The following is a 13,401-nucleotide window of genomic DNA, read 5'->3' on the forward strand; positions in this document are numbered from 1 at the left end:
AGTCACATATACAGAGACACCCACATTCACACACTCATATACACTGAGATACACTCATACATACACATGCACAACGCCTGCAGTAATTTTTGCTCATTTCAAAGGCTCTGTTGGTGTGTGGGAGTGCGTGTGCGTGTGTCTGTGTGTATATGTGTGCTGCTCGTATGTGTGACATGCGGTGGCTGTAATGCAGAAATTAAATTCATAAATATGCACAAGTTTAATAACATTTCGGATGGAAGCTGTCAAAGACAAAGACAAAACGCTTTGACGTTCCACAAAACGGCTTTACACGAATCCACAATGGACTCGATTGCGAGTTTAATGAGATGAAGCTCGAGCTAAAGATGAGATTAGAGTGCGCTTAGCTCTGCTTGCAAATTGCAGTCAAAATTGGGAAATTGAAATTCATTTGTGGAACGCATGAAAAGTGCCTTTTGCTGACATTTTGTCGAGTCAAATATTTTGTTAAATTTTATTTTCCTTTTTTTTTCCATATATATATATGTCAGTCACTTAAAATAATACATTCCACACACACACACGCATACACATGTGTGGGTATATGTATAAAAACAGGCTGTTGTCCCTTTGCCCAGTATCCTTCCGGCTAGTTGTTGCTTTGATTTCTGCCGTTGTCTGACATTGTGCGTTACACGCAATTTAATATGCAATAAGCGGGCTGTCAGAGACACTCTTTCGACCACATTCCATCTTGTTTGCTTCCACTCCATACATATCTCTATCTCTGTCACTCTCTCTATCCCCCGCTATCTACTTACTGTTCGGCACAAGCTTGATTTAATGCGTCATTTCGAAATGAACCAGTGTATTTATACATTGATTCAAATAAACTGAACTATGTAGTTCGTAAATATTAATACTGTTTGTTTAGTTATTCAATAGGCCCGAAAAAGATGTATGAATAGTGATTCAATAGGATGTTCAAATAAACGGAACGAAACGAAACGGAAAGGGAACTTAATTTGAGTTAGGCTGACGATTTTTAAATTAACTAACTATTTGATTTTGTTAATTCATGAAATGGAAAAAATATATCTATATATTTATTACTATTTTCCATAATTATTCATCTTTCTATCCCATCCTTCACTATTGAATTAACTGAACTGAGAGCTAAAGAATTCTATCTATCGTTCATGAACTACTGAAATACCTGAACTGAAAATTAAAGAGCTCAGTTTAAGTTGCTGTATTTAATATGAGTTGTTAAACTTGTTCATAAAATTGAACCAATAGTAGTACGAATTGTAGTTCAATGGAAACACTTGTGACAACCCTCGCGCGTATTCATATAACTTTTTTCTCACTTATCCATATTTCATTCATCGAATTCCCTTTTGCCTTAACACTTTTTGCCCAGCAGAATTCAACTATAATTTGTTTGTCCTAATTGAGTTCGCTTTGATATGATTCAATTTTAATTTAATTTGCATTCAATTGAGCTCATAATTACAGAAAAGAAAGAAGTGGGCGTGGCAGTAAAGTGTGCGAAAATCAATGGGAGAAATGTTAAGCCAGCCATTAGCTGCAATTGCCTTGCGATTTTATTGCAGCCAAAGAGCAAAAGGAGGAGTAGGAGGAGGAGAATATGAAGTAGCTACAACAGTTGGCATGTAAAGAAGGAGCGGAGGGAGTAGGAATATGCAAGAGCAGCAACAGCATTGGCAAGAAGCTAAGATAATTTATCTTGAGTGCGCACTTAATGTTTCATGTTCTTGTTGTTGTTGTTGTTGTTTTTGTAGTCAGATTAACGCCCAAGTGCATTAATTAAACCTTAAAGGGTGCTAAGGCAACGCACGTTTATATTTAGATGTATAAATGCTACATATATACCCCTACATATATACCCCTAAATAATCCTTATCATGATTTTCATATCGAATTTCCCGGCAGGGGGACTCTCCGCCCCCTTCCCATTTGTTTATGCCTTACATAACTTTGCGCTAATTGGTGCTCCAATAAAGAGCCTTTTTATCGACACTAATTTCAGCGGCAATAACTGGTTAACCGCAGCTAAACTAACCAACAAGTGGGCGTTAACTAAGGGCAGAGCATATACTAGGAAAATATTGCGTATACGCAGCGTAAAAGGGTAAAGATAAAAGCGCAGAGCACGCTTTGTACGCCGTGTGAATCGTTAATAGAGAAAGGAAATGTAATGAAATTTGCTTTGGCTAGAAATTGCAAAAAGCCTTTGATGGACGAGAGAGAGAGAGAGAGAGAGAGAGAGAAAGAGAGAGAGAGGGAGACATAGAGATAGGGAAAGAGAGAGTTTGATAGGTATTGTGGCAAAGATAGGCAAATTAAAGCAGTTGAACAAAGTCTGAAAAGTTGAAGTGGAAAACATCCTTAGACTCTTGCCTTGGCTCACTGGCTAACTGGGCCAGAACTTAAACGATTTTCTTCACGTTTCCTACTTTAGTTTGACTTTTTTTGTAGCCAAAACTTTGCTGCAAGCATTAATCAATTTCTTAAATCTTCCGCAAAGTTTTTAGATAAACTCTATAAAAAGTGCATTAAAATTGTAGTCATTGAAAATGGGAAATGAAAGAAGGAAGCAGAAAGGGGCGTGGCTGGCCACGCCCGCCTGTCTGCAATAAAAGAGCTTGCTATGATTAGATTAGCAGGTCTGTGTGGGGTTCCTCTACTCCTCTATTTAAGTCTAAAAACATTTTTAATGCAATCAAACATTTACTTTATTCAAAAGAAAAAACATAAACAAAAACTCCAAAAACAAAGCAGAAAATAAAATTCAAAAAGAGAAATGCGAAATTGCGGACGAGGCGAAATTAAAATCTGTAACGGCGAATGGCGCGATATTGATAGCCATCCTTGGTCAGGACGGAGCTCTCGCCATCGGCTGGGCCCTCGACCACAACGCCGTCGTCGAGCGGCGGCAAGTACTCCTTGGCGGCCTCCTTCAGCTCGGCGGGCATCTCCTCGGGCTGCTTGTAGTGATAGCCATCGTCACGTAGCTCGGCCGTGGGCACATCCACGACGATTTGGTCCTCGACCAAGGGCTGGGCCTCGGCTGCCGGCGCTTCGGTCTCCGCCGGGGGCGCCTCAGTGCTGGCTGGCTGCTCCTCTGCGGCTGGCGGCAGATATTCGTTGGCCACCTTGGGCTGCGCAGCGGAGACAACCTCCTCGGTGTCATCGACTGCCGCAGGAGCCGGCGCAGCTGCAGGTGGCAGATACCTGTTGCTGGGCGGCGGCAAGTACTGCTGGCCAGGCAAATGCGAAACGTCGCGCCGGTTGCGATGGCGCAGCTTGAGGCGACGCACCGTGCGATACTCGTAGCCCTCTTCGCCCCGCACAGCGCTCGGCTGCTCGGTGGCATCGGCGGGCAGATACTCCGTTGCCGGCGGCACGTACTCCATAGCAGCGGCATCCGCCAGCTCGGAGACGTCGCGGCGCAGACGAGCAGCGCCCTGCGGTGCAGCCAAGGCGGCGCTGGCCACGGCGGAGAGGGTGAGCACAGATCCAAGCGAGAAGATTTTCTGCAACAGCAAAAGGCAAAGCTTTAACTTATCCTTATATACACATATGTATATATACTGTATCCTGTTTTTACCATTTTCTTGTTGTTAACGCTTTTTGTTCGGGCTAACGGCGTCTGGCAATTAAAAGTTGCTTGGGCTGTTTGATGGCTTGACTCTAGTCGACCGTCGCATTTATAGCAAAAAACTTTTGAGGCAATTCAGCCTTAGCCTTCGCCTTGGTTCGGCCTCAGCTCCAGTTCCAGTTAGAGTTCCAGTTCCAGCCTCCAGCTCCAGTTGAACTCGGTTCGCTTCGCTTCGACTTAATTAAAAATCTTCAAAAATTCGTTTTCTTTCTCTCTCTCTCTCTCTCTCTGTTTCGCTGTGTTTGTTTTTGTTGCCTCTGGCTTCAAGTGCACCACTTGAAACTCTCTTCAGTTTCAGTTTCAGCTTCAGCTTCGACATCATCTCGGGTCTTTAAGATAAGTCTCTGCGCTTCAGTCTCTGCCATTTGTGTACGGCCTTTGCCTTGCTTTACTTTATTTTGTTTCTACTATTTTTCTGTTGCCTGCAATGTCAAGTGGTGGACGTGTGCTTGACCTTTCTAGATGACTATACGCTGCTAGTTATAGGTGTTATGTAGGGTATATTTGACTATATATATATATTGTATACATTTGTAGGCTGTTTTAGATAGGGTTATATAAGGTAGATTGTGAGGATATTAAACGATGATACGATAGTGCAGGGTATCGCACAGTCGTTATACGTTAAATTTTCATATTGAACTTCTTTATTTGTATCTTTTATATCTAGGTGTTATATTGGGTATATTTGACTATGTAATGTATACATTTATAGGGTATATAAGGCGGCTATAGATTGTGTTGAAACTATACGATAATACGATAATGCAGGGTATTGCATAGTCGTTATATGTAGATTTTTCACACTGAATTTCTATATTTGTATCCTCGGTATCTTCTATAGTCGTCTTTAAGTATGTTATATATATATTATATATGTATATAAATAGAGTATCTGTCAGTCGTGCCAAGTTGTAGTAATATATTCTTAGTTTTTCTTCTTCAAAACAGAATAACTTTTGGTCCATCAAATATCTCGAATTTTTTAGCTTTTTTCAAGCTACGCTTAAGTAGTTCAACAGTTTTTTTTTTGGTGAGGTGTGAATTTGCTGGCCGCTCAAGCACTGCGGAAGTACTCCGTTTATTTATAGGCCTCGCAGCTGGGAGCGACAGAAGTGCCCCACAAAAAGCAGTTGAAGTGGGCGCTAGGCTGGGCTTCAACTCCTCTAGCTATGTGTGTGTGTGTGTGCGTGTGTGTCGCTGTCAGCAGCTGTCTCATTTGTAAATTGAAATAAATTAAAAACAGAATACATAATTTAATATGCATGGACAAAGCGTTGCCTGTCGAGTCCTGCCGATCAAAATGCAATCAGAGATTGTTGCGGAAATTATTTATTGATTAAAATTGATTGTGAGGCTCTCGGCCTGGCCCGCAACAAAAAAGTCATTTGCTGGCGGCTGTGGCTGCTGTCCAAAATCTGAATTTAAATACCGTATAAGACTCATTAAATAATCATAAGCATAATTAAAAAATAACAACAAACACACGCACACATGCACACATGCACACATGTATACATGTCATTTTACAAATTATCAATTGAACTGGAAACGTTTGTAAAATTAAATCGAACTATGTAAATTTTTTCTCTCTGCTGCTATTATCGCATTCTTAATGAACAGTTATTGTACATGCATGTATGGCATGTCGCATGTCGCATGTGGCATGTGGCACGTGGGCGTGGGGTGTGGCCAGCTGGCATGTGTCATTAACATTTATAGCTCTCACGCATGCAAATGAGCTGAGCGTCAGATGGAGAGAGGGAGATAGAGCGAGATAGACTCTACATAATACGCTTGCAAATCCAGCTAGAACAAATGCAGAGATCTATAAGCGCCTTACCTTCTCGTGTTTTCCCCAGCCTAGATAAGCCCTGGAATCTGCTCAGCCGGCAAGTAAATCATTTCCGCGGCTGTTTGTCTGCCTAAAAGGCGGCAACAACTTTTCATTCGATACGCGCAGTTGCGCCTCAAAATCGGCTATTGGGAATAGATGGGTGGGATTAGCTCCCGACTTGTTGCCTATTTGATTTGCTTCTTTTTGGCTAAAAGCCAGTCATGTGCAATATTTTATGTGTCTAGGCGTGGCAAGTAGCTGCGCGGGTGTATGCGGGTGTATGTGTCTTGGTTGTCTATGTGGAGCATAATTTATAGCACTAGTTAGGCAAAAACAAGCTGAGTTGTTTGAAGTGTGAGTGACCGACTGGGAAATACTCTGTAAATTAGACTACTTCTATTTCCACTTCTACTTCTACATCTACTTCTACTTCTACTTCTACTTCTACTTCTACTTCTACTTCTACTTCTACTTCTACTTCTACTTCTACTTCTACTTCTACTTCTACTTCTACTTCTACTTCTACTTCTACTTCTACTTCTACTTCTACTTCTACTTCTACTTCTACTTCTACTTCTACTTCTACTTCTACTTCTACTTCTACTTCTACTTCTACTTCTACTTCTACACTTATTTATAGGGTATTGGGTATAGGTTATTATTTATAGGGTATTAAGGCAGCAAGAACAAGAGGCGAACATGTTTTGCTATAAATTTTGTGGGCCTCATTGATTTTTTTGTCCTGCTCTTGACTTGTGATTTTATTTAAAATACGATTTTGATGTCTATTTTTCTTGTTTTTTCTCAACGTGTGCTTGTATGTGTGTGTGCGTGTGTCTGTTGAGGTTCAATTTACATGTGCCGCAGTTTGTGGCATACAACTGGCTGCCTTTGTTTAGCTGGCGTTGCTGTTGTTGCTGTAGCGATAAAAGGCAACAGCTTAAAGGAGCTCCCAGCGGCTCATCGACCATTAGCTGGCTGTAAAGTTAACCTGAGCTGCTCCTGCTGCTGCTGCTGCTGCTGCTCCTGGCGAACTCTTTAACAAACTCGAGCTGAAGCTGTAGCTAGAGCCTGGCCGCGGGCGGATAATGTTGGAAAAGGGCAGCTTTGCCAAACAAGGCAAACAAAAATCCGGGGCCAAGGCACGGTTTATGCAAATGTCGATGCTTCCGTGTATCTGTGTGTGTGTGTGTGTGCTTCTGTTTGTGTGTATCTTCAGCACTTGTCCAACTTGTAGATAGCGACCGCAGGCGCCAGTCGAGTTGATGCCGCATTTATTAACTTAAAATATTTATATATTTTAAATAGGCAAACGAGAAACGAGAAAAAAAGGAGCAGCAGCAGGCCGCAAAAAGGGTCCTTCGGCGTATCGATTTGGCAAATCTATTTACGAAATTTAAATTGCTTCTTTACAGCTGCTGGTAGGACATGAGAATCCTTTTTTCGGGGTTTAACAAATTGCTGCGACAAGGACACGAATTTGCCATCAATCAATTTATAGCGACTACGCAGCGTAGCCCGCGCCCCCACGACGCCCCACACACGATTAATTGGACTATAAATTTGGGACTTGACAGTCAGATCTAAATGCGCTGATCCAAGCTTGAAATCAGATAGGTATGAACTCCATGTAGCTTCTAATTAAGCCATGGCCTGTTAACACGGCCCCTTCAAGCAGACGACAGCTGACGTAAGGAGCACTCACTTAAGCCTGACAGAGCTATTGAAAATTTGATGAGCTCCCGGTATGAGCAATGATAATGTGGATTGACATCATAACACATAAATTCCTCAGCATTTGAACAGTCGCCCTCAGTGGCTGTCAGTGAAGATATATGTGAACGAAATGTGATTGGGAAAGTAAAAATGTCATTGAACCGAAAACGTTTCCGGCTGTCTCTCCCTCGCTCTCTCTCTCTCTCTCTGTGTTTTCTTTTGTGTTTGAAGGATTTGGTGCAGAGATTTATGTAAATTGTCATAGCTTCTGATTTCTATCTGTTACAATAACTTGCAATCAGTTCAGTGTCTGGCTTTGTTGAAGGTCTCGCAATTGTGTTAAAAATAGAGATATTGTCGAGCTGCTGAAGCAGTTTAGCATTGTTATTTTATTTAGTTGATTCAGTCTTTAATCTATTTTTGCATTCAAATTCATATTCTCATGCATTCATTTACATATTTTCAATCAAAACATGAATACTTATAAAAAGGCAGAACAGAGCAGAAACAGCTTAAAATTTAATTAGTTGAGAAGAGAGATATGCAGCATTATTATAAAAGACTTAAACCTCATTATAAATATGCACATCTCATTACTAAGAGAGAAAGGCTTTGAGAGAGAGAGAGAGAGAGAGAGAGAGAGAGAGAGAGAGAGAGAGAGAGAGAGAAAGAGAGAGAGAGAGAGCTATATGAGACAGTTATAAAAGAAGAGAGAAATTTAAAAATAAAAAGATGTAAAGACAAGGTGAGAGAGACACAGAGAGAAAGAGAGCTAATTAGGAATAGATAAAGAAGGACAGACAAGGCAAGTGAGAGAGAGAGAGAGAGAGAGAGAGAGAGAGAGAGAGAGAGGGAGAGAGAGAGAGAGACAAAGAGCATTAGACTTTAAGAGATTTGAACTCTAAGGGTTCAACCTTTACCCATTTAGATTGGGTAACTAAACACGACTACAAACCATACACTGGAGATGAAATCATGCACTCCCAGCTAGCGCGCTTTAACTAGATTTCTTTGTCTCGTATTTTCACCTAAATTTATTTGGGTAACGTTTTTACTATCTCTCGCTCGTCCAAACCTAATTTACTCTACTCCCACCCTGAGTTGCTCTGTATATATTTTTCCCTTTTTACCATTCATGTATATTCATCATCCGTTTCTCTGATAAATGGCCCTGTGATACGTGTGAATTTCAACTTGGCTAACGTAAACTTTTGCTTTAAATTTGGTTAAGCTGAACTTTGGGGAACCTTAAGTTACGTGCATATTTTACCAATCCAAATCGTCATTTATAACATTTTCAGGACAACTGCAACATTTAAAATGCAGTTACATTCCGCACTTGCTGCCTTGCCTCTCCTCTGTCTCACTCGCCTCTCACCTGTCTACTCCAAATAAAGCTCTGTTCGAACCGAAAAAGCGAACTGCCAAAAATATGACCATAAATATTTATAAAGAACTTTAAAGAGCCTCAACGAGCCGGAGAGCCATAAAAAAATCGATGCCACTGCTTAGGCAGCATTTGTGTGTTGGTGGGCGCTGCCACGCCCACCTTCAAAAACACCTGCTAGGCCTCAGCGCCACCTGTCGCCAGAGTGTGGCGAACTGTGTTCTATGCATATTTAAAATTCAATTTAAATGCACGCAGCCGGAAAATGCGTGTTAAATAAACAACAACAAAAAGATAAGGCAATGAGGAGAATGGAAAACGGATACGAAAGAAATATCGAATGGTAGCAATAATAATGGCCAGAGGACACGCAGGAATTAAAATAGCCTGTCCCATAATTAACTGTAATCTCTCACATTATCTTCGACTTGCTTAGACATTCATCTATTTATAGAGAGTTCTTGGGAAAATGGCTAGAGAGTAAAAATCACAAAGGATTTCGTTGCTGGCGTCTACGGCTGGAGGTTAGATCCCTTTTACCTTTTGAGCATTAGTCCAATTAGCTGCGCAGTCGGCTGTAATAATTAACTCCAATGTCTGGCTTCAAGCTGTTCAACGTGGCGTATGCGCAATATTCGTATTGCGGCTGACTTTGATGGGCAGCCGCGGCTGAAACAAAGTCATATTTCATTAAAAATCAACAAGTATGCAGGATGTAAAGGATGAAGAGAGGGGAGAGGAGAGAGGGGAGAGCAGAGAGGCGACTTGGGTCTCTCACCTGAGGCTCACTTAATTTCCCCAGACACCTTGCACTGCGCTGCTTTATCGTTAAGGCTGCAACTTTCTTGGCAAGCGAAAGCGCAAACGCAAACGAAAACGAAAATGAAAATAAATAAATTTATAAAAACCCGAACGGCCATCAAAGCTGGTCACAGGACAACGAGGGTCAACAGCAAGGAGCAGCAACAATAACAATTTGATTTCTGTTTGCTTGGCCGTTTGTTGTTTGCTCGTCTGTTTATTTGTTTGTTTATTTGTTCAGTGTGTCCCGTATCCTGGTTGCTCCTGGCACGCGTGTAAACTCTGCTGTGGCTATTTAATTTACATTCAAATTTCCATTGCTCCAGCTGCAAGTGCAGCAAAAAGTTGTATTTGCTTCGTTTCTGTTTCTTATTTTTCTTGTTGGGGGTTCATTGAACAGGCGACAGACAGGATAATGACTCCATTTTCAATTAGAGCAACTGCTGGGCTGCTAAACCAGCAGCTGTACGTCTCGCTGAGCCAGCTGAACTGAGGCGATTTGCTTTGGGGAATTCGTACGATTTATGCTTTTTAATTAGGTCTCATTTTGTGAAATCGGCGTCGAATTCATCTCAACTTTCAGTTTTATTTCATCTTCAATTACTTTTAATTATTCGCCATTTGTTTTCATTTTGATGCTCTGTGTCCATAAAGCGTTTAATGGGTATACTTGGGGTGGAGGTAAAAGTGGAGTGGAGTGTACCGAAAGGGATATTTATTTGTCGGATTAGGAGAAATGGAAATGATTTTGGTATGTTGCGATTATAACGTCTATTTGATCTATCTATCTCTCAAAAAGCGATATATATGAAATGCGTGCCTTTAATGTGTCTTAATGAAGTCTTTAGACTTGTTCACAGTCACTTGCCAATGCTTATAGCTAATCTATCTACTAAGCTCTTCATAAAATTCCATTTTATCATAGTTACGAAAATCGATAAATATCGATTTTCGAATATTTACTTCAAAAGCTTCTATCATAGCCCAAAATCTATGAACATACTTGTGTAATTTGTTTGGCAAACATAGTTGTCAGATATGTATATGTTTAGAAAGTCGATAAATCATATCGATCATCGATGCATATCGAAAAAAAGAACATATTCAAAATGAGCGAAAGTAATAGTGAATTGAATATATTTATTTGTATACATAATAGCTGCAGATGCTTATAAACTCAAATGTTGCACTATTTGCAGGGTATTGGGTAGTTCATCATCTGCACCTTAAACACGTATTTCGTGGCTGCCGTGTGGCAACTTTTTAATGCATAATTTGAAATAATTGTTCCACTACAGCGGCAACAACAATTGCCGTGTCGCTTAAGTGAGTTTCGTGCGGTGTTGACTCGAATTCAATTTGGGTGCTCAGCCGACAGAGGAACAGCGACGACACTTACGCACACTGACAGGCACACGCACACATCGACAGAGATAGAGGCGGACATTTGCTGAGTGCTCTAGAGAGAATCGAAGGAGCGCGACTCTGTTTATTTGTTTGTCTGTCTCTTACCGTTGTTGTTGTTGTTGTTGTAGATGTTAGATGCCAAATGGCTTTCAATTAAAATTGTATCCTAGCAGCAGTTGTCGATTTAATTAGTTTGCAAACTGACGTATGCTTATAAATGGCTGCCCACAGGGCGTGTATGCCTTGGGACAGGGTCCGTTTCAGTTTGAGCTGGACAAAAATTGCGACAATTCGCTTGGAATTGATTTTAAAGTGATGAATTAAAGTACGCCGTCGGCTGTGGACAATGCGCGGTCACAGGGTATGGTAGAGCAGGTAGACACAGGGTGGCTCAACTATGGACAGACTTGATACTTTTTTAAGAGAAGATCAACCGACTGTGCGTAGGTAGAATAATGTAATTAATGTTTTAGAGCTTATTCCTTATATGTATGCACACTACAGGGTGACACAGGGAGATTTTGTGTAACTCTTTCTTGGTAAATCTCAATTACAAACCGTAACAGGCTAATGCAATGCATTTAATACTTTGTCGATTGCAGTTTATAAAGCCCTCAACGAAGATCATGTATCACAGGGTGAATCACTTCAACTAAATCAGTTTATATTTCATTGTGTATAGCCAAAAACAACAATATCATTAGCATTTGAATGGGGGTGTATCTTATGAGTGGGCACACGGTGCTTTAACTTAACATTGACACCGCCCAGCTGCTCGCCTCTTAGGCTTCCAGCTAGAGTTGCCTTCTATTTCGGGCAGTGTAATTAACTTTTACGGCTCACCAACAGTGAGGGAGAGAGAGAGGGACAGAGTGAAAACAATATAATAAATACTTATATAGTATAGATAAATGACATTGGCAATGGAAATGGCAATTGCTTCTGGTTCTTGTGCTCCTGTGCTATGTCCTGTTTTCTCTGTTCTAGACTGCCCCTCCCCCTCCCTTCCTCTACCCCTGCCAGAGATCAGACTGTGCGTCCAGTTTCCAGTTGCCGTTCATTGTGCTTACATTTGCTCGCCTTGCTGGGCATTAAATTGAGCTTAATTGGAAATTACAATCCAAGTGCCATTCTTGTTATTATGTTGTAACATTACACACACATAGACTCGAGCATAGCCACCCACATGCACAGGTAGACCACACACGTTGAGCGCACTTACATATGCATTACGTAAACTGATTCGGTTGAGCTGGCATTGCCTCTCAAGTTAATATAATTAGTTTCGGTGTAAAATTATAAACGTCAACCGCTGGCATTAACAGAGACACACACACACACACACCCACACACACACACTACACTTGACCCTGGCCGTAGCTTTAGCAGCTTAAAGGCGCAAAATGAGCAAATTCTGTGGCCAACACACACACGCACTTTACATACACTTCAGCCACAGCACACACACACACATACGCACACACATGCATATTCCTCACCCACCACACATCAATCTCCCTTCACCGACATTAAAGTTTTAGCCTATGCTGTCGCATCAGAGCACGCGGTTTTCGGTCACGATCCCCCGCTTTAACCCGCGCTCACCCTCTCTCTCTCTCTCTCTCTCTCTCTCTTTCGCCCCAGCCCAGTATGAACCCGCCAAATCGGGTATTCAACGCCGCAGGCAATATCCGCTTAATATTTGTACAATTTCCTCTATTTGCACATCAAAATATGTTGTTGACTGACCAGGTATTCCTACCTCGTTCCACCCTCCTCCCTACGTCCCCTGCTCTTCGCTTTGCTGCATCGCTGTTAAAATTTACATGCGCTGCTCAATTTTTGGGGTTCAGAGCGCAATTTTCTACTTTTATTTTTAATTTTTTTTCTGATTATCTAGCGTTGGAAAATTATGCGCAAATAAGTGTAAAATTATCAAAATGACAGGGTGTAGAGTGTGGGTAAAGGTTTGCGTGTGTTGCTTTTTAATTATTTTGCAAATTACGTATACGTCACATGACACAGCCGCCGAATTTGAGGAGTTTGCAGCACATACCTTACCCTGTGCACAGGGTGTCTCATAACTGTTTAGCACTTTAACTTTACTATCAATACAATTAATACATTTAAGCTTTCCCCACTTTATTATTAGAAACAACTGGGAATGTATTTCGTAAATACTGCCCACCCTGTGCACAGGGCGTCACATATCTGTTTAGCATCTAATGCACTAAAGCCATTTAAACGTAGCTCTTGAGTCAACTAAGCTTATATTTCATTGGGATCTCCACCCTGTGCACAGGGCGTTGCGGTAGTTAATTCCATCAAATGAATTTAGCTGTTGTTTTGACAGACTTGCCACCCTGTGCCACGGGCTGTCTCAGTAGCTAATGCTATAAATTCATAAGACTCTATTCATGTCTCATCATCAACGGGTCTCCATTCTGTGCCACGCCACCCTGTGCCCACCCACCTCCACCAGCTTCGCGTAACACCTGCGCAATTTCACGCCAAACATTTCTCAGCAGTCCGGGGGACAGCACAAAAAGTGCATTCAACTGTGCGTGAAAATGTGCTCTGTGGCAAAAACAAAGCACGAGCTTGAGA

The 13,401-nt window shown here is 41.4% G+C and overlaps 2 protein-coding genes across 3 annotated transcripts in view; one reads left to right on the forward strand and one right to left on the reverse strand.

The window, feature by feature from the left end:
* LOC108612728 (uncharacterized) overlaps positions 1-13,401 on the forward strand; it is a 75,233-nt gene that overhangs the window by 4,891 nt on the left and 56,941 nt on the right. The gene's annotated exons all lie outside the window — the stretch shown is intronic.
* On the reverse strand, positions 2,613-6,178 carry LOC108612757 (uncharacterized). The gene is made up of 2 exons (XM_018005754.2): positions 3,596-6,178; positions 2,613-3,521 (listed from the first exon to the last, which is right to left on the reverse strand). The coding sequence occupies exons 1-2, from the start codon at positions 3,596-3,598 to the stop codon at positions 2,814-2,816; spliced, it is 711 nt and encodes a 236-aa protein (XP_017861243.1). The 5' UTR covers positions 3,599-6,178; the 3' UTR covers positions 2,613-2,813.

The sequence above is a fragment of the Drosophila arizonae genome, chromosome 4 (assembly GCF_054131065.1).
Source record: "Drosophila arizonae isolate 15081-1271.41 chromosome 4, UAZ_ARI_1.0, whole genome shotgun sequence".
NCBI lineage: Eukaryota > Metazoa > Arthropoda > Insecta > Diptera > Drosophilidae > Drosophila > Drosophila arizonae.